This window comes from Typopeltis vanoorti, chromosome 10 (genome assembly GCF_054136105.1).
Source record: "Typopeltis vanoorti isolate ZY-2024b chromosome 10, IOZ_Tvanoo_1.0, whole genome shotgun sequence".
Lineage (NCBI taxonomy): Eukaryota > Metazoa > Arthropoda > Arachnida > Uropygi > Thelyphonidae > Typopeltis > Typopeltis vanoorti.
In genome coordinates this window covers 8,351,445-8,378,408 of record NC_143558.1, presented here as the reverse complement: position 1 = coordinate 8,378,408, position 26,964 = coordinate 8,351,445, and the positions used below count along the sequence as shown (strand labels likewise).

General features: G+C 35.4%; 1 protein-coding gene across 3 annotated transcripts in view; it reads right to left on the bottom strand.

Annotated features, from left to right (window-relative positions):
- Positions 1 to 26,964, bottom strand: part of Myo81F (unconventional myosin 81F) — a 454,212-nt gene that overhangs the window by 186,150 nt on the left and 241,098 nt on the right. For all 3 annotated transcript variants that reach the window (XM_090398885.1, XM_090398887.1, XM_090398886.1), the window contains 3 exons: positions 16,187 to 16,278; positions 7,910 to 8,204; positions 4,688 to 4,912 (listed from right to left, as the gene is read on the bottom strand). In XM_090398885.1, coding sequence (XP_090255011.1) covers positions 4,688 to 4,912; positions 7,910 to 8,204; positions 16,187 to 16,278 — 612 coding nt within the window. The remainder of the gene's footprint in view (positions 1 to 4,687; positions 4,913 to 7,909; positions 8,205 to 16,186; positions 16,279 to 26,964) is intronic.

Below are 26,964 nucleotides of genomic sequence, written 5' to 3'. Positions count from 1 at the left end.
AGGAAGGCTGTTATAAGCCGAAATTAGTTGTATTATTCTCATTAAAATCTTTATAAGTTATCTCGGGTTTTTTAAGTCATTAAATCTATGTTTTAAAAAATATATATATATATATTCATTTATTTATTTTCATATGAACACATGATTAGGTGAAGTATTATTTACACATTTTTTAATCTTTCTTCATTCTACAATTTGGAAAGTGCCTGAATATTTGGTTGAAGCATAATTAATTAAATTTTAAACATTGTAAATTAAGCTTTATAGGCAAATGTTTTGAACAAAAAAAAATATATATATATATATATATATATATATATATCATCTCTTCTCATCTTCTTTATACCCTCTTTTTGCCTTGCGGTGTCGAGGGTTTATTAATCATCGGACCTCAAACTGTTCACAGGATAAGGTGGTCAGCCCTACATCCCGGTGTATCCTATGTACTGTAGTGTTGAGTTCTCAAGGCCGGTTTGCCTGCTTTGCAGGATGAAAAACCCCAGGATAAACTGGGGAAAAAACCTTACTGTCCACGCCTAAGACCGGCTAACTTGGATATGGCTGGGGAAGATCCTTAAACTCCTCACGTCACCAACAGGAATCGAACCTAGGACACTCCTTCCCATATGGTTGCAAAGCGTACAGCCACTAGGCTAACCGCACAAACATACATATATATGTATACATATACATATATATATACTCATTAAAAATTGTTATCAATTTTTAATGAGGTGAATAATCAATAAGCAAAAATTAAAAATTATAAATTTTTAATGAGTGTATTTTTTTTTTTTTCTTTGAAAACAAATGTTTTTAAAGAAAACAATATTCAGTTCCAAATATTCAGTGCTTTGGAAAAATCCTGCTTTGGCACATTCCCAGTTACATAGATAATTCAAAACATCATGCAATGTACAGGTTACACAATAAGTATAAAATATTCTCCAATTGTATTAACATAAATTATCTGACAATTTCGATGCAGCTTCTGGTAGAAAATGTCAATATGGTTTTGTAAATGTCTTATACATTCACCAAAACATTCACCATAAATTATATTTAATTAATGAATAAAATTAAAATGTTACAAATAATGTATGTATATATATATAAATATATATATATTGAAATATTATATTGAAATAATTTTTAGAAACCTAATTTCAACAACAGTAGAAATGTGGAGAGACAAGACAATGTGGTAGAGAGTATATATGGAGAAAGGTGATCGGTATGCTCATAGGCACAAAGTGCAAGCTAAAATGGTGACCAGCAGATGAGGAAGGCTAAACAGATTATGCAAGGAAATTAGCCAAGTGGGCTAAATTTAGAATCCATAATGTTCTCTCACTAAATGCTGAGTAAAAGGAAGAATAGCTGATTAATTGAATGAACTTCAATGAATGCTGATAGGAAATAAATGGTAAAGAAGTGACAGAAGCAGAAGAAATAGTTCAATCACTGAGCGATCACTTTGTATCATTGTGTCATGTAGACAGAGATAATCCAGTGTTTGATGCAAGGAATTGATATGAGAAAAGAAGAACTAGAGGTGTTTAGGATATTAAGAAATCTCAGTGTGAATACTGTTATGGGACTGGATGAAATATCAGCCTGTGTTTTACAGAAATTAGCAGTGCCCTAAAGGAAATGGAAAGTATGCAAGATAATCCCATTATATATAAAGGAGGATTCAAGACAGAGGAAGCAATTATAGTCCAATTAGTATCTCAGGTGTGAAGACGAAGTCTCACTTTAGTAATTTATTCACTTTCTACAATAAAATGATGGCCAAGTTGGATAAGGGAAATGGATATTATTATTAACATTGACCTCCATGGAGTCAGAGACTCATCGTGGGAGGTACACACTATTGCACACAATGCTCATCCAACCATGCCTTAAAATGATTCAATGTGCCTACATTCACAACATACACTCAGGCAATGAATTCTACTCACCAACCACTCTCCGTGCAAAGAATCTGTCCTCACTCTTCTGCTCACTACAGAAGACCACTGAACACCTTTGCGAATTTTTTCTGGATCTTTTCCAACATATTCTCATCACCATGAAAACCCAGCAACCACATCCATATGAGGCCTGATCAAGGTCTTATACAACGGCATCATAACCTCTTTATTTCTGCATGTCAGTGTCCTCTGTATCATTACCATTATCCGATGTGATATCTTCACAACTTGTGTAATGTGGCCCTCTGAATTTTAGGTCCTTGTCCACTACCACTTCCAAATCTCTCAATTCCTCTAAATCTTTTAAAGTTTCCCAAACAAGTGTATACTTTGCATCCCATTGCTGCTATCAAATTTCAAAACCTTACACTCTGCAACATTGAAATGACAATTCCACCTAAATGACCACTCGTGCAATCTATTATACCATGATGGCGCAAGGCTTTGCAAAGGCATTCAAGGCATTATGTAAGTAGGAGAAAATTAGTATGGAAACAAAGTTGATTACAAGGATAGGAGATGCTGATGCACAGACATCCAAGAGTACCACATGGAAGGGATGAATCAAAGAGAAAGCAAATGACCAGGGTTCTGTACTTGAGCTGTTGTTATTTAACTTGTACATTAATAATATTGAGAATGATCTGATGGGGAATATCTAGTTGTCTGCTGATGACAAACTGCAGAAGAAATCCTTTTGAATAGACTGACAATGTGGGAAATGGATAATGGTTGCTTTAGTTTAAGGTGATAAAGTGTAAAGTTATGCTTTGATACATCGATGAAACTGGTCTGCATGAAATTAAAGGTAAAGATTTCAGGGTGAGGGTGGAGAGGAAGTTGAGGTTCAGAAGTTCAGAGAAAAAAAACTGCAAAAATCCCTTGAATTAAGAAATACACACAGAAAAGAATGGATAAGGGAGATATCTCACTTTATAAGGCATCAATGATATTATATCTTGACTACTGTGGTCACAGCAGTATCACCAGGCCTTCTTGAAAATACAAAAGTGCAGGACTTGATTTGGAGGCAGACAATTAAGATGGTGATAAGTTCTATGGAATGGCCATGTAAGAAAAGAAAGCAGAGGCAAGTTTCCAAAGTTTGTTAATTGGTGGAAAGAGCATATGATAGACATATGTAAGTTACTAAAAGGATTTTTATAGGAACGATGTCAAAGAAATTTTTCAGTATGTGACAAGAAGGAAGAGAAGAAGGAGTCACCTGTGGAAGAGATGAATAGCAAGGGCATAACAGATTGTTTTTTCTTCTTTGAAAATGCTGAATGAGTGGAATGGGTTACAGAAAAGTCGTAAAGGCTATTCAATGAATGAGTTTAAGATATGTTAAGCATTGTGATTAGCATGGAACTCTCACAATGATGGTTCAGACTCAATGAGTTATGAGGATAATTCTACATCACTCTGATTTTCAATTTTTAGTACTTTTTGTTCTTGATGATTTCTTCTTGTTTTTATGCATAAACAAAATCATAAATAAAGAAAATTAGTTTACAGGGGGTAACTGCTTATCTTCTGCATTAACTGAAAGAAATTATACAAGAAATAATTGGAATTGTTTCTTTTATGAATTTTTTCACTTACAAAGTGATTTTATTGCACAATATAAATCAAAGAATTGGTCTACATTGTTATATATCAATTTTGTAACAGTTTATGTTTCTTTAATTTAGCATAGCAGTAAGTGTCATATATATCACTTTTTTAAGAAAAGGGAAAATTATTTTGTAGTGTGCATGTATTAAAAATTTGAATACTTGATCTCAGGATAATAATGAAATCAAAGATATGATGCTAATGAATGCCTGCTCAGATAACTAGATTAGATTTTTCAAAATAAAACTGATATTCCGTTGCTTTTTTAAGCAAATGGAACTTTCAAAGACCTTCAACCATTTAATTACACCAATAGTACCAGTTGGTATACTTGCACATCCCCTACATCTTGTTTGCACAATTGTGTGCATATTATGCTGTAAACTTGTGTAGCTGCAGCAAGTTGTTTATTATAGATTTGAAAACTTTTAGGTTCTTGTAAATGAATTTGCATTTTTCAGAAATCCAGTACAAATTCTATCCATGTCAGACTCACCTCTGTAAATTCATTTATTTCATGAACAAAGATTACAACTATACTATGTACGAGCACACCGACCAGTTTTAGTATATAAAATTAATGGAAGCATGACAATAATTTCACATGGGAAAAGTCCCAATTCCAAATGATAAGAAAAGAAACATCATAAAACTGTCAACCTCAGTGGCAGAGCAGATAGCATATTTGCTTTGCAAACACAGGTGTGGATTGAAATTATAATATGGCACATGAATTTGTGAGAAAGTCTTCAACATGGGTGGTAGATTATTTGCATTATTTGTTATGAGACCTTATCTTGCTTATTAAAAGCCTGAAGTGATTTCATTATCTCTACAGCATGATTCACAACTTATTTAACTCTTAACTCACACATGATCCTAAACTTTCATTGGTGAAATTATTATAAAAAGAATACTTCATCTGAATTCTGAGGAAGTTATAAAACCATTTTCAATAGAAAAGGAGATACTTCAGTGGTGGTCGTGGTGGGTTCAAAATATATAGATTTTACACTAGTAATATACACATAAAATTTCTTTTCATTATGTGCTAAAAAATATATATATATATTTTTTCCAAGATAACTTCTTACCTTATTGAAAGTTTTACTAGGATAGAAGGCTACAACACAAAGACACATAATAAGCCAAGCACGTAAAACAGATTCTCGACATGGATTATTAGTTGACTGACGAATTAACTGAACTAAAATTTCATCCCTAAGCTCTTCTCTCTCTATTCCATAACTAATGATGGACTGGATAGTTTGAACTTCTCCTTCAGGTTTCAAATCTCCTCGAAGGTATTTACATAAATCCTAATTTAATAATTAAAAAATATTTTGAGTTCAATAATTAAACAATTACAATTTTTAATGCAAATTGAATTGAATAAAAATGCTATTAAGAGAAAATGTATTATAAGGTTAACTTTTTTAATAAACACTTCAGATACTTTAACAACAATCTGAATACCTGAGACATCAGTGAAGGGCTGCCTTTGAAGGTATATTCTTGATTTTCATTGGTTAGTGCAAACTCAATTTCAAATTTTTGTGGAATATCAAATGATATTTTGGTCATTTAGTCAAGCATTGGTCAGCTTGACTTGGTCAAAAAATTATAAGCATCAGTGAGACCTGGTTAACAGAAAATGATATAGTTACATGAATAGAATGTAAAGCGTACTGTATTTTCAGGGAGGATAGAGGGAAGAGGACAGGAGGTAGGGTATTGCTGATGATACATGAAAAACTTCAACCAGGCTTAGATGTTGGTTTATGCTCATAATTATGTTTAATGGAATGAATACAGCACAGAGAAATAATTAAACACAAGTTTAACAGATTTTATATTTTGGCTCTGTCACAGAGACATCATCATGGATACAGTCTTAAAATTGTAAAAGAGCACACACACAAAAAAAAAAACAATGAGGGAAAAAAGTTAGATCAGAAGCTGAGGTCCAATGAAGGGCATCCTTTATATGAATACTGTTGGTTAGCCTTAGCTGTTGGGTGGGAGGCCTAGGGATTAAAGTTCCCCAAGTCTTGGGAGGTTTAACAACTGTATTTATTTAGATTAGGTTGGTTTTTTAAATCTGCTGATTCTAAAAAAAGTCTTGCAAGTTTGTATTTGCTGCATTGAAGCATAGTAGTGTTTTTCCATTTGATTCTGTGCAAAGTACCCAAGGCATGGTCAGCTAAAACTGTAGACCAGTTATGACAGTATATATATTTCTCCCAGTTTGACCAAAATATAAGATGCAAGAACGAGGAAACTTGTAAACACCTGAAAAAGATTGGGGGGGGGATTCTTAGGAGAGCAGATAAGGGCACCCAGCCTCAGATTAGGTTTTTTTGAAAGCAAAATATAGATTATATTTCAAGTTTTGGTCATTTGTTTTCTGAAGTGCCCAGGATACAGGAAATAGTAATAGCATTACTGTAATCTGTATGTTGAGAGATATGTGTGAATATGTGAGGAACAAGTATTTTGTTGATTTACTAGCATTGTAGCCATTGGACAGGAAGGTATGGTGAATAAAGGATAGTTCAACTGTAAGGGAAGCCTAGTTGGAAGAGAGGTTGGACGCTCTGCTGAGAAGAGTTTTAATAACACTATACTGTTGAGAGGAGATAATGGGAAAGTATGTGTATGTATCTACCTGCATTTCGGAATTTTCTGTAAACAAAAAAAGAAACTGTGACACTGGGAAGATGTGTGATTAGAATATCTAGAAATGGCGGTCTATTGTTATTTGATTTTTTCTAAAGTAAACTGAATTCTGGGGTGCTGGCTGTTGAGGTGGAGGAGGAAAGAGTAATGTGTCTTAGCCACAGTCAAATAGAGAACATGTATCAATGTATCTTAGCCAGATATAAGGTTGAAAATGACCATATCAAGAACACATTTTTCAAAATGTTCCATAAAGAAATTGGCTCTCCCAGACGGGGAGAGGTGTATCTGTATCTTCTGTTTATATATGGTGCCCTTCTAAGTGAAGTAATCAGTATGCAGCAAAAGTGAAAAGATCAATGATATTATGGGAGAAAGCATTTTTCAAGAAAATATAAGAAAAGGGATTATTGGTAAAATAAAAAGGTGACATCAAACTCACTGTAGTATCATTATTATTTAAAACAAAATATTGGATTATTTATATAAGATGAAGTATGTCCAGTAAGAGGGGTTAAAGATTTAGCTAACTGTTTAGTGTTTGGCTAAAGAAGGACAGTCAGCAGCATTCATTATGGGACAGAGAGGGTTACTGGGTTTATTCATGTTAGGCAATCTATATTCCAAAGAGGTGTGTGTGTGTGGGGGGGGGGGGGGAGACTAGGAGAGTTCGAGTTTTTTTTTTTTTAATGCCTTCAGGAGGCCAGGATGTGATATTTTTAGAGGTTGTTTTAAAGTTTTTTGAGAATTACTAGGGTCATAATCCAACAGTTTATAAGTAGTGCAGTCTCTGAACAATACATTCATTATCTGAATATAATTATACTGACACTGATGACACGATAGCATTATTGTTGTTGGTTCTAGTATTTATTACATTATTCTTTGTATAATTTACAGAGAATATACAGCTGGCTGTTGGAGAGATTTCTTTTAGGAGACAACACTTGCGAAAGGATGTTAGCCACATCAAGTCTGATGTTTGTTGGCAATGTTAGAATTCAAGTTGCAGATGCCATGTTCTATATACAGCACAAAGTCAAGAGATGGAACTTGATGCAGTGGTACTGGACACAACTTTGCATTACTGCAGAGTTGTGGCCAAGGCTAAGAATGCTAATGGTTCTTTGAGTCCTTTTGATGAAAGGTTCATAATAACTTGGAGAGGCTCACTTTGTGGCCGAGAAAAAGATCTCCAAAGATTGTTATATTTTTTGATATGTTATCATTTATTTTTAAAAATTCTTTACAGACAGATTTATCAGAGATATCCAAGAGAATACTCCAAAGGTCAGGATTGAGAAAAGAGCAGAGTTCAGTTTGAAGAGAGCCAATGGCTCCTTAATATATTAGTAGGTAGTTTTAGAATTAAGGAAATTAAAATGCAATAAGCAATATTTAATCATGCCAATAGAAAGTAATTAATCAACATTCTATCAAATACTTGATAGAATTCTAAATGAACTGACCTGTATAACGTAATTAGTCCTAAAGTTGTGGGCCAATCTTGCAAAACACATGTACACACAGAAACATTAAATATAATAATGCTTAGAGAGTAACTACCATGACTAAAAATATTCTCTGTGTGTGTGTGTGTGTGTCTGTGTTACTAATTACAAAACATATATACTTACTTTAAATACAGTACATGAAATAGCCACATTTTCAGGATCATACATATGGACGTGGGATGTAGGAATTGCACTATTTCGAGTGTAAGTAACCATTTCATACTTGGGCATTACTTCTCCTGATGATTTACGTCGTCGAGTAAGAGTCCTCATCACAGTACCTCCAATATCACGAATATGTGAATTGAAATATTTTTCTGCAAACTCTATCATATCATAATAATATTCATCATCTTCACCAAATCCTTTTTCATCTGCTTCAAGTTTAATAAGTCTTCTTTCTACTCTTTGTTTCCTCCTAGAATATAATTTATTTTTTCTTAGGAAATGTTTTTATGAAGTGATTAAATAATATACATTCAACAGATAAAAAGATATCAAATATTATGATATTGAATGAAGTAAGAAAACTGATTAAATTGAGTGCATTTTAATTTGAATTGCATGCAAGGCTTAAGCTACCAAATATATCAATATCATTTACTGTATGTGGTATTTGTAAGTAATAACTGATTTTCAATGACTACAGTGAGTCAAATGACCTGCAAGTTAAAGTAACATTAATTCAAAATAAACTGAATGGAATGGAATTTTCTGACTTGAACAATAAATCACATGATCTAATTTGCACAACATTGTAGGTATTGAGTGAAACCGGACTAAAAAAATGAGTTAATAGATTCAAAAATAATAATATAATAAAGTAAATTATAATAAAATAATATAACTTACTGAACTATAATAGCAAGTTAGACCAAATTAACTATCTGCATGTTGTATTACATCATTTGCTTTATTGTTATTTTTAAATTTAAACATGCTGTTTCACTATTCATTTTGACTTAACCTACCCTATCACTGTACAAAAGATGGCCTCAATACTCAGCTTCATTTAATAAATATGAAGCAAATTCTATCTGGAGATAGTTTTCGGTATTGAGACCACATGTTTATTAAACAATAAAAATTAAAGAGTAAAAAACCCGACAAGTTTCGTCTGTCATAAGACTTACATCAACAGGGGTAATGGCGTATAAAAGTTGAACACAACAACAACATTAAATAATCAATTAGATGTCTTTTTTTAACTTCATAACTATTCGTTAATTGAAAACCCAAATACAAAATGATACGTTTGTTACTGTATGTGTGTTGGAACAATGCTAGTTGTTCTGTTTCTCACGGGTATTATATCCAAGGTCCGAGGCAGTTACATTTCTGATAAAGGCAGACCAGACTTGATGTAAAATCAAGCCTTGATTTTTATTGCATTGTGTAGGGATTCCAAGCATTTCTGTAGCTTCTTTAAATTTTCTTGTGAAACAGTTCTTATCAACATATTACATGTTTGTCTGTTGCCAGAGTACTTGATGGCCAATAGTAGTTATGTGGAATGCTAAGCCTGATTTGTGTTCCCTTCTTTTTTTCGACATCTTTTATATATTCAGCCATGCAGATCTCCCCTGACCTTCCCATCTGGTCTACGTAACAGATGCTACAAGAACAGTGAATCTGATAAACGGCTGGTTTTTTCATGGGACGATGTGGAGGTTTTGGTGGATGTAGGAATCTTGAATCTTGATAAAGGAAAAAAAAAGCCTCTTTTATGTCGTACTTGCGGAGCAATGTAGCCAATTTGTCCGTGACATTCTTGATGTATGGCAGAGTGATTGTGTTCTTGAAATCTTGATTTGATAAGGGAGTTGTAGGAGCTGTATTAAGAATTTTTTTAATTGCCTTGGGTTCAAAACCATTAAGTGTGATGTTCTGTGTTAGGCAGTGTAATTCTTCATTTTGCTTCATCTGTGTGCTAGATATATTGTATGCTCTGTCTCTCAAGGTTTTAATTACGTCTATTTTTTGCAATGGGTGGTGGTGTGAGGCAGCATTAAGAAATCTTCCTGTTGTGGTCGGTTTTTTGTGTATGGAAAATGATAACCTTTTTTCTTCTTCATTTACTTCTATAAAGATATCAAGAAAAGGTAATTTTTTATGTTCTTCTAGTTCTATAGTGAATTTTATATTTGGAGCATACAGTAACAAACGTATCATTTTGTATTCAAGTTCTTAATTAATGAACAGTTATGAAGTTAAAAAAGACATCTTATTGACTATTTAATGTGGTTGTTGTATTTTATACACCCTGATGATGTAAGTCTTACGATAAACGAAACTTGTCGGGTTTTTTACTCTTTTATTTTTTATTGTTTAATAAACATGTGGTCTCAATACCAAAAACTATCTCCAGAACTGCTTATCCACAGAAACCTTTGCTTGCAAATTCTATCTGTTTGAATCATCTTAGAACTCAGTAGCAAAGAAAAGTTTGGAATAAAGAATGAATTTTTTTGAGGGGGAGGAGGAAGAACATCTTTGCTTCATCAGCAGTTGAAGAAGTGTTCCAGGTGCCAATCAAATCACAAACAATGGTTAATCTTTTGTGACTAATGGTCAATACAATTGTGCACAATCATTGAAACAATTAGTTTTTCCAGGAATATGGTGCATTTCATGCTGTGCCTAACTGATCATTCAATATTGCATAATTTGAACGTGCACACACACAGTCAATTCACTATTAATATTGCATAGCATTTCACATTTATGCAGTAAAAAAAATCCATTACAATTCACTAGTCTTCTTAAATAAAATTAATCTTCTTAGTTCCACATGCATTTCATTTGATGAATGCAGAGCTCCAACTACAAGTTTAAATTGTTAAATGCTGCTACCATATACGGTATATGTGTGATAGCATACAGTGACTCATTGGCTAGCTGTTGACTATTTTACTTTCATCACATTACCATTTGTTATCTTCTATGAGTAATTTGCAATAAGTGCTGTGATAAAAAAAAAATCCTGCCAGTTGCAAGGTTTGTGGTGTGATCCAGTTTTTGCTGGCAGAAAACAATAGTGCTGCAGAAATTCACGGAAAACTGTGTACAGGCCTAACCTAATGAGTGACAGTAAGGTTAGACAACGGTGTCATTTGTTTAAAGAAGGGCACAACAATGTTCACAGAGAAGAATGCAGTGGCTGGTCAAGTGTGGTGACAGATGATTTGGTTGAAAGAGTGAACACAAAAATTCGTGACAATTGTCATTTCACAATTAGGGAACTTTCTTTTGAATTCCTGGAAGTTTCACACTTAGTCATTCATGAAACTGTGATAGAAAAGCTGGGGTATAAGAAATTGTGTGCCAGATGGGTCCCAAAAATGCTGACTGATGCATATAAACAGCAATGAGTAGAATCAGCTCAAAAATTTTTGGAGCTTTACACAAATGAAAGAGATTAACTTTTTTCTTGTATCATGACTGGCGACAAAATATGGATTTCATATACAAACACTGAGTCAAAACAACAATCAATGCAGTGCTGCCATTTATCATCTCTGAAAACAAAAAAAAAAAAAATTCAAACAGGTACTGTCAGTCAAAAAAAAAATAAATAAAATGATGGCCACGTCACTGTCTTGTGGAACCAAAAAGGGATCTTGTTCATTGATTTTCTTCAGCGAGGAACCAGTTAATGATGATGTGTATTGTGCAACGCTAAAGAAATTCAGATGAACAATTCAGAATAAAAAAAACATGAAATCCCGTCATCAGGGATAGCACTTTTCACAATGTGCAAGTTTACACAGCAGACTGAACTAATAAGCAAATTCAGATGTTTGTGTGGGAACTTTTTGACCACCAACCCTATAAACTCTGACCTCATGCCCAGTGGCTACCACATGTTGCTGCATGTGAAGCAGTGGCTCCCATCTCAGCACTTTGAAGATGATGAGAAAATGAAGAACAGCATGACTCAGTGATTGAACTCACTGGTGGCAGACTTTTTTTGATGCAGATATGATGAAGCTGGTGCCACGCTACCAAAAATGCCTGGAAGTCAATGGCAAGTATATGGAAAAAGCAGTTATTATTGTAGTTGATATTTTAGCATATAATAGAACTTGTTTCCTTCTCTAGCAGTTCTTTTTTTTTTTTTTAATTCTTGATTGAACCTTACTTTCTGGACATGCCTTATACAATATTCTCCACTAACTTTTAGTACAGTGATTCACTTTATGGTTCAAACTCATGAATCAGCAAAAGGTGGATAGACTTACAAGATCTAAATACGTGAGAAGATAATATAAACAGAGGAAGGTGATGTAATGGCATTTCAGTGCACCATGAATGCTTGGGGAATAATAAACTAGGAATTGGCACTAACAAGTTTAATATCTCTAAATGGAAAACAATCTCGTATAGTCAAATTTATAAATATTATGTTACAGTTTTTTAATACTAGTCATATCTATGAAAGGCTGAAAATCAATAATGCGCTATTCCCATAAACAGGCAACAGGTAGCAGATAACAAGAAAAAAAAAAAACGATTTAGTGCTACGAGTGTGGTCTGAAAAGTTCTTGGCCTACCATAGATGGCAACACTATCGGCACGATTTTTTTGTTTCCCCTAAGTTTGTACATCTGTCATAAGCATCCATGTGAAACTGCAAGACATTCTATCATGTAGTTTGTTTTATACAGCTGTCTGAAGCAAAAGTGTTGTCTGTATCCCTTGAAATGGATAAAATTGCGTATCGTGCGGTAATAAAATTCTTTGTAAAAGAAGGTTTAACGGCAAAAGAAATTCATTCAAACTTCATAAAGTTTATGGGCTCTTTTCTCCTTTGTTTTCAATAATTAAGAAATGGGCTGCCAAATTTAAACATGGCTGTACCAGTCTTGAAGATAATCCACGTGAAGGATGTTCAAAAAGTGTAACAACACCAGAAATCATTGATCAAATCCACGATATGGTATTGGATGACCGGTGAGTCAAAGTGCGTGAAATTGCTGAGACTATAGGCATTTCAAAAGAACACGTATGCTATATTTTGCACGAAGAATTGCAGAAAAAGCTTTGCGGAAGATGGGTGCAGCGCTTACTCACAGCAGATTAAAAAACGCACTCGCATGAAAATCTCTGAACAGTGCTTGGAGCTTTTAACAAGAATAATACTGATTTTGTGCATTGATTTATTACTATGTATGAGACTTGGATTCACCATTACACACCAGAATTCAAAGAGCAATCAAAACAGTGGACAGAAGCCGGTTGTTCAGTGCCAAAGAAGACCAAGTCGGTTCTATCATAAGGAAAGGTGTTTTGGGATGCTAAAGGCATTTTGTTTATTAATTATCTTGAAAAGGCTAAAACAATAACCGGGGAATATTATTCCAATCTTTTAACCAGACCAGACAAAAAAATTCGTCAGAAAAGACCCAGTTTGCAGAAGAAAAAAATCATCTTTCATCAGGACAATGCATCTGCCCACAAAGGTGTTTTGGCAATGGGAAAATTAAGGGATATGCACTATGAATTGTTGGAACATCCACCCTATTCCCCCAGATTTGGCTCCCTCTGACTTCTATCTCTTCCCAAAACTAAAACTCTTCCTCGCTGGTCAACGCTTTTCTTTGAATCAAGTGGTGATTGCAGCTGTAGAGGGGTATTTTGCAGATCTTACTAAGAGCCACTTCAGGGATGGGATAATGGTGCTGGAGCATTGCTGGAATAAATGTATTAGTCTTAAGGGAGATTATGTTGAAAAATAAAAATAATTTCAAAATTATAAATTCAATTTTTCATTGTTAGGCTGAGAACTTTTCAGATCATCCTAGTAGAGGTAAACCAGGAGTTGAAATTGGAAAATCTGACAAAAACTGTTAAACAGAATGGGAGGATTATAGTTGAAAGTGACAACCATCATGATCTACAAAGCATTAATTTGTACTTATTTAGTTACAAGTTTCATATTTTAGGCTTCTCAGTTTGTGGCAGTGATTTTAAAAAAATAAAATAAAATAACAGAGAATGAGATATAAACTGACATCAGGGCTTGAAAACCCAAATTTTTATTATTCTTTTAGAGTTACATTACTAGAATGAGGGTTTAATAAACTGGCAGCGTTGCTATTACTATCAACATGGTATTTTCATACAAGTTCATGTTTCCAAATAAGCAAGGTGATATCATGTTGAAAACTGCTTATCACTTAAAATATAATCAGTAATGTGGATAGACAGATGAAGTATTATTACACGGGCATCACCATAGAGTCCAAAGACTCATCGTGGGAGACCCAACATATTATACCTCTCCTTGAACCCATTAACAGACAAAGTACTCACAACTGACTCTGGCAACCCATTCCACTCATTCACAACTCTTCAAGCAAAAACTCTAGTCCTCACAGCCCTGCTAACCACACCTTTATTCAACTTCCAGGGATGACACCTTGTTCTGGTCCCTCTAGCCAAGTGCTGAAACATTTCCCCACACATTTATCCTATAAAACCCTTTAAGCAACTTAAATGTTTATATAAAATCCCCTCATTTTCTCCTATCAATCAACTTCTACAATCCACATACTAGTATGTACTAAACAGAGAATGCATTTTTTCTTAATGCACATAGCTGTCAATGGCTTATACCTATATGGAAATTAATAGGAAAAATGGTAAGAAAAGAATAAATGTAAGTTTACTGAATTCATGAAAAGAGGAAACTGAAATACAAGTATGCTAATAGTCAATAAGGCAGAGCTAATAGATAAATTATTTTATGAAAAAAGTGACAAATGTAAATAAGGTTAGGCTGTATCAAGTTACAAGACAAGTCTGTGGACTTGAAAAAGAATGTGTGTACTAATTAAGGAACTAATTTTAATAATTTAGGAAACTGAACCACATCCTGAGGCAGATATGCTATTCTACTGTATGCACATTAATGGAAGAGCACATGTAAAATCTATGCAATTATATTTAGCTGTAGCAATGGTGTTGACATTAAAGAAAAGACATTTAATGTCGAGCATTGTTTTCGTTCACATGGAGTTGGTAGAGCAAATGGTCCAGCCTATGACATGTTTGTGAGCAGTTTTTTAAATTGTTTCTGTAAGCATGCTCCAAGCAATAATCTCATCATTGCCTTAATTGAAAGGTCAATGTCTAGATCCATCCTTCCTCCATAATGTCTAGTTCTCAAACAAAGCACATTTCCATCTAAGTAGTCATGTAAACAGATGAACGTACAGGTTTCTTGATTTCTCAAGATGACCTGAATTTGTCCAAGAGAAACCTCTCACAGTGAGAAGGTCACCACATGGTGTTCAGTTTCTGGCCATGGCATAATTGGATCCTCCTTCACTGAAGAAGGTGGTGTGGTGTAACCATGACCTTGAATAGTGAATGCTACATCGAGAATGTGTTGGTTCTGTTCATTCACCCAGGATTTGCATAGGATGTGTCACACAAAAAACATTCCATTTCATGCACAGGTATTCCAACAGGATGGAGCAACCTGTTACACATCACACGGTTCTAGAGTCTATTTATCAGAACACTTTCCCAGGAAGCTCATTTCGAGGATCACAGAATTTCCATATCCTTTCACGTTCTCCTGATCTTACATCACTTGATGCCTTTGTTTGGGGTATGCCGAAAATTTTATGTATTCCAACATGACCTGCCTTCATCTTGATGAACTAAGGGATAAAATTACACAATATATCTAGCAGATGTCCCAACCCTTGTTCTTGGAGATGACAAAGTACTTTCGCATGCACTATGAAACACGTCTTGAAAAACAAGGTGGCCAATTTCGAGAACATAATCTACCATTGTCAGTGCTTTATTAGACCAAGATTTCACCAATAGCTGTGGATGTACTACCATGTGTAAACATATATTTCTTTTTGAATAAACCCATTTACTCCATAAAATACATCTTCATAGTCATTTGAAATTTTTTTTTTTTGCATCATACTGTATTTAAACGTTTATTCAGGAGGAATTTTTAAAATATATAACTTGTTTTGTACAAAACAAAAGGATAAATGTAAGTTTACTAAATTCATGTAAAGAGGAAACTGAAATATACTAATAATGTTAACAAAGGTGTTAGGATTAAAGTTTTTGCTTGGAGGGTGGTGAAAGAAGTGGAATACATTGCCAGAGGTAGTTGTTGGTGCTTCTTCTATGAATGAGTTTAAGGAAAGGTATGATAGGTATATTGTATCAATAACGACTAGAGTGTCAATATAGGGTCTCCCATGATGAGTCATCTCTCCATGGAGACACAAGTTGTAATAATAATAATAATAATACTGCATTAAATACCAAAACATAAATACTTCATTGGTCATAAAAACTTCATTTATGAATGCATATATGACCCCCCCCCACACACACAATTAAAAGAAGAAGAAAAAATACCTCATCTCACGTTCTGGATCATCAGGTTCACCGTGATGCAATGGCCTTTTGATACTTCCACCATGATTCCTCATTTTCAGCTCAAAAGTATCCTGAATTTAGAATATTGTTAATTAAAACTGAGCATTTCAATGAAAAACTACATTATACATACACACACACACACATATATATATACAGGGTGTTCGGGATAAATTTGACAGTTTCGTAAGGAAAAAGAAAATCTTCTTTGTATCTATTAAATTTAATGAATTGACAAAAAAAACATTACAGGCAGAGTTAATTACAATACTATCAACAAGATTTACTCAAAATAACCACCATTAGCATCGATCACAGCTTCAATTCTGCTTCGGAACCTCGAACAAGCTGATGCTACAGTCTCCCTGGGAAGGGCCGCAAAAACTGTTTTAATTTTATCCATTAACTGGGCTTTTGTATTACTGGAAGTGCGATTGGTGTCTTTTTCAACTGCGCCCCATACAAAATAATCCATGGGGTTAAGGTCTGGGGAGTTTGGAGGCCAAACATTTGGACTGGTGAAGTCGTAGAAATTTTCAGACAACCATTTTTGACTTTTCCCAGAGGTGTGGCAAGGGGCCGAATCCTGCTGCCATACATACGGCCTACCATTGGCTACCCTTGTTATCCAGGGCTTGACTACAGTTAGCAACTCCACGAACAAAGCCCGAATTCCAATGCCAGGGTTCTTCAACACCTGTTCCTGCAGATTTGCGAGGAATTCTGCTGTACGAACGCAATCAGATCGTCTGCTAGGGATCTTTCTTCTTGCTACATCCTCGTAGTCACCATTGCAAGTCTCTAGTTCATGCCTGATTGTTTTTACTGTATTCAGGGAGCATTGGGCAGCAGTCGTAATATCCTTATTTTGATGGCGGGCACGAATCATCATGATACAAGTTATTCTCTTCCATGATTCAGGTGGGTTCCAGCTATCCATCCTTTCTGACATCTTGTATATGAATGAAGAAGGGTCCAAACTTTTAAATGAAGAGAAGTGTGTGTTAATACATGTAACTTACGGAAAAATATAATTAATTATAAATATGTCAAATTTATCCCAAACACCCTGTATATATATAAAATTGGAATATATTTTATAATTTTGACATTCTAACACATCTGTATAGCTTACTTGCTGCATTTAATTATGATCTGATGTCTTTTATGGAATAGAAAGTACTGGTGGTGGTGGCGGGGGGGGATTGAGAATAATGAATGAATGAAAATGATACATTATTTAGTAACAGATTAAGCTGTGCATGGAATGAAAAATGTAGAAACACATATTACTGAATGATGTACAAAAGAATGTGAGAGAAGAACGGGGACAAAAACAAGAAACAGGGAGGGCAAAGTGCATGAAGATTAAAAGGAAGAAAACAAGTTACAGTGCTGTATGGGGATGCTATAATTAGGGGTATGAAAAATGGTAGTCATTAAAGAATGCTATCCAGAATCAAAGATTAGGGATATAACTGAGGCTGTGAAGGTGCAGAGAGAGTAAGTAAAATTACAGTAGTAGTGGGAACGAATGATCTAGGTAGCAAAAGATTTTCTGTGAAACAGGAAATGAAGTGAAATGATAGCAGTGAATGCTTTCCCCACTTAGGAAAGCGATTGTGTTATCTTGATCCAGGAGATTGTCAGATGTGCAGAAATTTCAAGGGAGTATATGTGGAATTACAAAGCTGGTGATTATGACAAGCTGAGAAGTCAGCTTTCAGCAGTACCATGGCATGAGATTTTGGAGGAGAGAGATGTTAAAAATCAATGGGAGATTGTCAAGGGGTGTTGAGAGTCTGAAGAAAGCAGTATCAGAATGTATACTAGAGTCAGAAGGATAAATTGGGTGGGATGAATAGTATTATTAAGCAAGAGTTGCAGATAAAGAAAAGGTTGTATAAAGAAAAAGGTTATCAGCATACCCATGAGCAATACAAGGTACAGGCAAAGAGGGTGATCTGTACTGTAAGGAAGATCAAAGTTAATTATGAGAGGAAGCTAGTTGACAAGTCCAAAAGAAATCCTAAGGAGTTCTTTCACTATGTATCAAGTAAAAGGAGGAATGACTATGGAAGGATGACTTTAAAAAATGTTGATGGTAGGGAAGTAACAGAAGCAAATCAAATAGTTGATGTACTAAATGGAAGAAATAGATGTGCTTAGTATTTTGCAGAACCTTAATGCGAACACTGCCATAGGGTTAGATGGCATATCAGTCCATTTGTTACAAGAACGTGCAAGAGAATTAGCACCTCTTCTGACTAAGCTGTTTAATTTAAGTTCTAGTAAGATTCCAAAAGAATGGAAAGAGTAGAAAATAATTCCAATGCATAAAGGAGGCTACAAGACAGAAGCAACAAATTATAGCCTAATCAGTATATCAGGAGTGGTAGTTAAGTTTTTAGAGAAGTTGATAAAAATCAGAATTCAGAATTCAGCAGATAGAAATATGACACTTTATAAGGGGCAACATGGTTTTTTTTTAGGGGTAGGTCTTGCCTCAGTAATTTACTTAGTTTATATAATAAAGTAACAGTGGAGCTGGATAAAGGAAATGCTTACTCAGTAATACTACTGAACTTTGCAAGGGATTCCACATGGAACTCTGTTGCATAAATTGGAGGAAATGGGAATGAATCTGAAGCTGGTGATTTGGATTAGAGGGTGGCTGATGGAAAGATCTCAAAGAGTGGTTTATGGAGGAGCTGAGTCCAGGAGAAAGCAGGTGTATAGTGATGTACCTCAGAGCTCAGTACTTGGTCCTCTCCTCTGTTGTTTAATTTGTACATTAATCATCATCATCAATCATCAAATTCCTGACATGTACCCTCAAGGGGTGTACAGGATATGATAGTACTATATGAAAAATTCACATCATTACTAACTTCCTATCTACAATTTTCTTCCAAATCAGTCTGTTACTTGTCAAGACTCCAATATTATCAGATCTTATATTTCTATCATCTAAGGCACTTTGTACCGTATCAATCCACCTATATCTTGGTCTTCCTATGGGTCGTTTTCCTGCCAACCTGGCAGAGAACACTTGTTTTGCTAATCTTTCTTCGCCCATTCTGTTTAAGTGACCATACCACCTGAGATTAGCTCTGCTAACACATTCCTGGATGCTGACAATGTCAAGTTATTTCCTAATATACTCGTTTTTAATATGATATTGCCATTGCTGCCATCTGTTCACACCTCTAATCTTTCTCAGGACTCCCATTCTGTGGTCTCTAGTCTTTGGTCAAGTGTTTTTACTTCTGACCCAGCTCTCAGATCCATAAGTTAAAACTGGTTTGAACACTGTCTTGTATACAGCTAATTTAGTGTTCCGACTAATTTCTCTTCTTCCATATGAATAAATTCATATGGAAGAAGAGAAATTTGACTTCCTACCATACCAGCTTTGTTGATTCTGTTGTCTATTTCTATATTTAATTGACCATCTTCACTAAAAATCATGCCTAAGTAGCTGAAATGTTTTACTTGTTCCACAGGTTCCCTGTTCACAACACAGTTGACATTTTCAACAAATCTACATATTTTCATTGTCTTTGTCTTTTTAATGCTGACCTTCATACCATATCTATTACAACAGTGATTCAATTTAGTTAGGGGATCTTGCAAACTTGTAGCAGATTTATTCAGAAGTATAACATCGTCTGCATAAAGCAAAGAGTTGACATTAACATCTCCAATTTTCATACCATGTTTAATACCACTTTTCTTCATAATGTGATCCATATAGATAATGAATAACAGAGGGGATAATGTACATCCTTGTCTCATACCAGATTTAACATTAAACCATCTTCCTGTACATCCTTCAATTCTAACTACTGACTTACAAATCAAATACAGATTTAAGTATTGCTTGATATAATGCCCCATTGACACCATATAACGGAAGCGTATTGAATAGCTTCTCTCTTGGCACCTTGTCATATGCCTTTTCCAGATTTGGCCTGAATCCAGCTTGTTCTTCACCAAGCTTTTGTTCCACAATTCTTCTCAACAGTTTCTCAAGTACACTTGCATAGATCTTGCCAGGAACACTCATTAAGGAAATACCTCTAATTCTCGCATTCAGTTTTATTTCCCTTTTTATATATGGGCACTATTAGAGCTCTACTCCAATCATCGGGAATTAGTCCCTCTGAACTACGCAGTGCAGTCACTGTAAGACTTTTATACCACCATACTTCAGCATTTCTGGTCGAAGATCATCTATTCCTGCTGCCTTTCCACATTTCAAGCCTTTGATGGCTTTTTCTACTTCAAGTATGGATACGTATTCCTGACTGCATACCTGGTCAGTGTTTTTTACCACTGTGCTGTCATTTTTTTGGCATTATAACTATTTGGCAAAAAAGTCTGGAAAATAAAGGAGAGTGCAGCTGAAAGGGAAATCTGGGTGGAACAGAGGTTGAAGGCTTTGTTGACAAGGTTTTGATAATACCATATGTCAATAATACCATGACGTCAAAATTTTGCAGGATGATTTGGATAGATTGGAGGTCTGGGCTAAGGAGAATGGATGTCAGTTTAATGTGGCAAAATGTAAGGTTATGCATTTTGGGGTGAAAAGATTGGCAGCAGTTTACTGCATTGGTGGAACCGTGCTCCAGGAAATTGATGAGGCACGAGATTTAGGAGTGTTGGTAGATAAGGAATTGAAATTTAGGGGACACATTGCAAAAGTGACCAAAACAGCTCATCAAATCACTTGGTTGCTGAAGAATACGTTGACAAGCAGAGACAAGCAGGTTATTGTTCCTCTGTATCGAGCCTTGATAAGACCCCATCTAGACTACTGTGCTCAGATTTGGTCACCTAGGTTTCTTCTTGATGGGGAGGAGGTGGAGAGGATCCAGAGGCGAGTGACCAAGATGATAGCAGGTCTGTGGAATGAACCGTATGAGAACAGGTTGAGGATTTGTGGGTTGCAAAAATTGGTTGATAGGCAGAGAAGGGGAGATATGATTGAGACATTCAAATTACTGAAGGGTTTCTATAAAATTAATTCAGAAGATATTTTTGAGAACAGGGCTGGTTGTGGGAGGACTAGGGGACATCCATGGAAACTGGGCAAAAGTGTGGTTAGTAAAGGTGTTAGAGCTGGGTTCTTTACTTTTAGAGTAGTGAATGAGTGGAATGCGCTCCCTGAGTCTGTGGTGGATGCTGTGACAGTGAATGAGTTTAAGGCGAGGTATGATAGATACTGTATGAATGTCAAATAGTTGTGATGAATATGATTTGGAGCCTCCCTCGATGAGTCCAATGACTCCCTGGAGTTGCCCGTAATAATAGTAATAATAGTAATATTGTTGAGGGGGGGGATTATGGGAAAGTTTGTAGCTACATGTGTTGGGTTGGGCTGTCTGCATATTAAATATGCTATGCAATTGACCACATTCTCAATACATTAAATTCAAATCAGTGGTCTTTAACTGAGCCACTACTAAAGTTACTGAAGCCTTTCAATTACCAAAACTATAAGTTCATTGCTTTAATTTTTAAGTGCTATACACTATTACAACTCTGAAAATGTATTTATCTAAAGATGAAAAAAAAAAAAAATTTAAGAGAAAAAAATGAAAAAAAAAATTCTCTGCAAAGAAATTAACAGAGCTTGGATGAAAATCAATATTATATTATATCCAGCTTCTTACTTCTACTTCAATTCATGCATAACTGATCATGGTAAATGACCAACCACTCTAAACACTTAACACCTAATGTGGCATTTGACCTTTAGCCAGAAAGAAACTGTATACCAAACTGAATACCAAAATGTCTCCTGGGCCTTAATCAGAAAAATCTTGCTCGAATTGGATACCAAAAAATGTCTCCTGACCCTGATGACATTCTTCTAAATGTCTGTACCTCAGAGTTGACTCCCATCCTATGCCACCTATTTACACTTTCTTATTCCAATGGTATCTATCCTGTATTCTCATTCTGGAAAACGATGACAAATCTTTACCTTCAAAGTAATGGAAAGGCCCATCAACAGCCAACTATCATGCTACCTTGAAGACTCATCTAATAAATGACCATAAATATGAATTCTCTCACTGTCAATCAACAGGGGGCCTACCATAAATTGAAGATACCAAGAAATTATATACTTGGTTTAATCCTTTATCCAAGTGTAAGCAAAATTTGCCTGAAATATAATCAGGACTATGGCAACTCGTATATAGAAGCTAATGACTTCACATCACTTGCCTTAGTATCCCATAATGCAAAGCACATATCCTTATAGGTATGTATAATGCTATGCATTATGGGAAGGGTCACTACCCAGACTGCTTTCAACCTTTATTGATGTCTCATCAGTGGGAGCCAGACCCAGAAGTGATACTAAGTTGAAGTAATGCAGAAGTCATATTTTCATATATGAGTTGTCAAAAGGTGTACCACATTATTATTGAATTACTCTGGATTAGAGATAGTTGTTGGAAGTTTTTCCACTTGGAAACATTTCCAACAACACTTCGCAGCATTTAAAACCATTCCAAGCTCATGTTAATTTTGATCATTTTTCACGGAACACTTATTCACTTTCTGCGGAATATAGTTTGGGAAAAGCGGCTCTAAAGAGTGGATAAAAATGAAGTTAATTCAGAGAAGTCAGGCTGGATGTGGTCTTAGAATGAGTGCCTCTCAGCATGAGTACCTTAATTTGCCTTTGGCAAACTAAGGCAACCATACTTATTGAAGCAAGGGAATTGCACAGCTCATGCTGATCTAAAAATAGTCTCTCAGATATACAGCAACTTTTGTGCAGCACAGTTGTCTTCTTCCATTTAATCTTATGTGAGGAGCATAACCAGAACATTCCGACTTAGCATACTGATGATCACAATTGTGATTTTTATATTCTTCAAGGCAGATGTTAACCCAGTCTGTCCAAAATAGGCTAAGTTGCAGGTGCATAGAAGTTTACATACTTCCAGAATGTGCATGAGGAAGAAAGGTAATCATTTGGAGAATGGAATGATGTTGCTATCTGCATGTGTGGTATTTGAAAGCAGCAAGAATATCATATTTATGAAGAACTTGTGTTATTTTTCAGGATGTACCCCAGATATAGGGTTGGAAGCAGTTTTGTTGTTATTTTGTGTATGTGTCTCAGGTACATAATAGCATTCTTGCATAGTCTAATTTTGCCATATGTCTAATTGAGTCAACAAATTTTAATAGTGATCCTAAACACCAACTTTATTTCAAACTGTAGAATTATCACTTTCAATTGTTTTACCAATCTAATAGTCCACTGATACTGGAAAAAGAAAAAAAATATTATTGTTTATAATTTCAAACTGTTTTTGCCAATAACATTGAAATTATAATGTTATAATAATTCTTCCCATTATAATTGATTATAATGGGAAGAATCATTCATCATCAAACTTGAAGCTAGACAATGAGCACCTTTAACTGTTTCCATATGGTGTGAAAATGTTCAGTGTTAAATTTTTGGCTTTCAGTATTTCTGATGTTTTCATGAGAACTGTCATTATTAGTAGTAGTAGTATTAGTATGCAGGCCATTCACAGAGTCAGACCCATCACAGAGGGGTCCATTTTAAACAACCCAAGTTTATCATACCATTCATTAAATTCACTCACTGTTCGTGCTGTCACTACACTATCACAATGTATTCCATGGTCTAACCCATCCTCCATTAAAACAGGCCACTCCCATTCATAACTTCAAGGGATGGACCCTTGTCCTTGCTCCTTCTTCTTGATCCACCACATGAAAAAACTTCCCAGTGCTTTTTATTGGATTTTTTAAGGTGTAAAGACATTAAGGATCATACTGAACTAGGACACGTTACAGCAGTACATATGGTAATTGCTTAGTAGGACAATCACAAACGTTTAAAGTTTTTTCACTTGGTACTACAAATTAAAGATACCAAGAAATTATGTTCTTGGATTCATCCTTTATTCAGGTGTAAGCAAACAAAGTTTGTGCATGAAGTCACTTCACGACTGGGCTATTTGTATATAAGCTGGCCTGGTTGGCCGAGTGGTTAGCGTATCCGCTCACCAGCCAAAGGGCTGCTAGTTCGAATCCTGCCATGGGTATGGATGTTTGTGATTTTCTATGAAAATACTAGTGGTGGTAGTTGGCAGTAGATGGCGTTGGTGTAGTTACGGTTCGTTGTAGTTGGCGGATTGAGTGGTGGAGACGGAGAGCTGTAGAGTAGGTGTCCTCCCTCGATGAGTCCTTGGATTACCTGGAGGTATCACATAATAATAATAATAAACACCGACAACGTCACATCAATTGCCTTAGTATCCTATAATGCAAATCACATATCCTTATGGATATGTATAATTATGGGAAGGGTCACTGCCTATACTGGTTTCAACCTTTATATAGGTCTCATCAGTGGGAGCTAGACCCAGAAGTGATACCAAGGTTGAAGTAATGCAGAAGTCATATTTTCATATACAAGTAGTCAAAAGGTGTCACACACATTATTACTAAAATGGCTCCCACTGATGAGACCTCAATTAAGATCAAAACCGGCCTGGATAGTCACTCTTCCCATAATGCACAGCATTATACATATCCGTAAGGATATGTGCTTTGCATTATGGGATACTAAGGCAATCGATGTGAAGTCATCAGCCTCTATATACAAGCAGCCCAGTCGTGAAGTGACTTCAGGTGCAAACTTTGTTTGCTTACACTTGGATAAAGGATGAAACCAAGAATATAATTTCTTGACATCTTTAATTTATAGACAATCACAAACATCCATGGCTCTGATAGGATTCGAACCCACAGCCTTTCGGCTGGAGAGCAGATACGCTAATCACTCAGCCAACCAGGGGTTGGCTCCCCAGTGTCAATTCCTGTAACTAACTCTCAACAGTATAAATGTCTCAAACATATCACCTCTCCTTCATCTATTGACCAAACTCTGCAGTCCACATGTCCTCAGTCTATCTTCATTGTTAGCACTGTACAGTCATGATAACATTTTATTATCTGCCTTTGCACTCTCTCCAAAGTTAATATATTTCCCTTCAAATCCCAGTGACCAAATCTGAGCACAATAATTCAAACGTGGTCTGATTAGGAATGTTACACAATGGAACCACAACTCTTCTATCTCTACTGGTCAGCACCCTTCTCAGTATTGCAACAATCCTCTGGGTTACAGTAACTACTTTTGTGATATGTTCCTAAACTTCAAGTTTCTATCACTTATTGCCTCAAGGTCCCTTGTTTCTTCTACTTTCTCTAATACTTCAAGCACAAACTTCGTTTGCTTACACTTGGATAAAGGATTAAACCAAGTATATAATTTCTTGGTATCTTTAATTTATAGTATAACCAAGTGGAAAAACTTCCAACAACTTTCTCTAATATAGTTCCTCCATTATAGTAAGCAGCTTCTCATCAATGGATCCAAAACTTTCAAGACCTTACATTTAGTTGCATTAAACTGATATCCCAATTTGTTTGACCATCTGTCCAGCTTATTCAAATTCTTATGAACAGCTACTACATCAGCACTATTATTAATAGCACCTTCCCAGCTTCACATCATCTGCAAACAACTGAATATCTCCCAGCAATCCATTGAGAATGTCATTGATATAATGGTTAAGCAGTACTGGTCCCAGTGCTGAGCTCTGATGGACCCCAATTGAAACTTTCTGCTTCCTTGATACTGTTCTCTCATACACAACCCCCTCTGAGCCAGCTATAATTTGTTAACCTGATATCCAAACCCATATGCTGGAACTTAAATATCTGCTTACCATGTGGCACTCTGTCAAATGCCTGTATAAAATACAAAAAAATGGTACTATATGGCATTCTCTCATCGATTGCCCTTGGTACTTTATTATAAAAGATGATTAGATTATTAAAACAAGAGCACCCCTTAACAAATCCATGTGGCCTCACAGATGAAATTATTTTCATCTGCCCAATGCTGTAAACAATCTCTACAAAATCTTAACAGTTACAGAAAAAACACAAACTGGTCTATAGTTTGACACTTCCATTCTATCCTTATGTAATGGGACTATCTTACCCTCCTTTCCCATATGGGAAAGGAAGGTAAGATTTTTCCCTTATGGGTGCCTTTCCCATAAGCAAACTCTCATCGAAAAGCAAAGTCAATGGCGCTGTTAGTTCTTAGTGCATTCTTTAAAAACACATGGTGAAATTCCATCCAGTCCTATTACCTTACTGACATCCAGAGAACTTAAGTGTTTGTAACACACTCTCCTCTTTTACTTCCAAACATCAAACCTTTCCCATCCCTCTAGTAATAAAATCCTCTTTTTCAGGAAGAAATATCCTCTCAATAAAGTGATCATTAAACGATTCCACCATGTCTTCTGTACCAGTCACTCAACTCCCATTTTCGTCTAACAGTGTTATTTATCCACAATCATTTCTCGTCTACTGGTCACATATAATAGAAGAATTCCTTCATATTTTCCTTGGATCTCAGGGCTAATCTCTTCTCATACTCAAGTTATGCCTTCCTTACCATGCTAGTCACTTTCCCAGCCTGAGTCTTATATTCCTCATGCAATGGCTCACTACCTCTCTCCTTATACTTTTTCCATATCCCCTTTTCATCTGTAGTTCCCTTCTGATGTCATTAGTATTATCCACCTTTACACCAAATCTTGTTCTTTTTTCACTCCTTTTCATCTGTAGTTCCCTTTTGATGTCATTAATCATCCACTTTACATCAA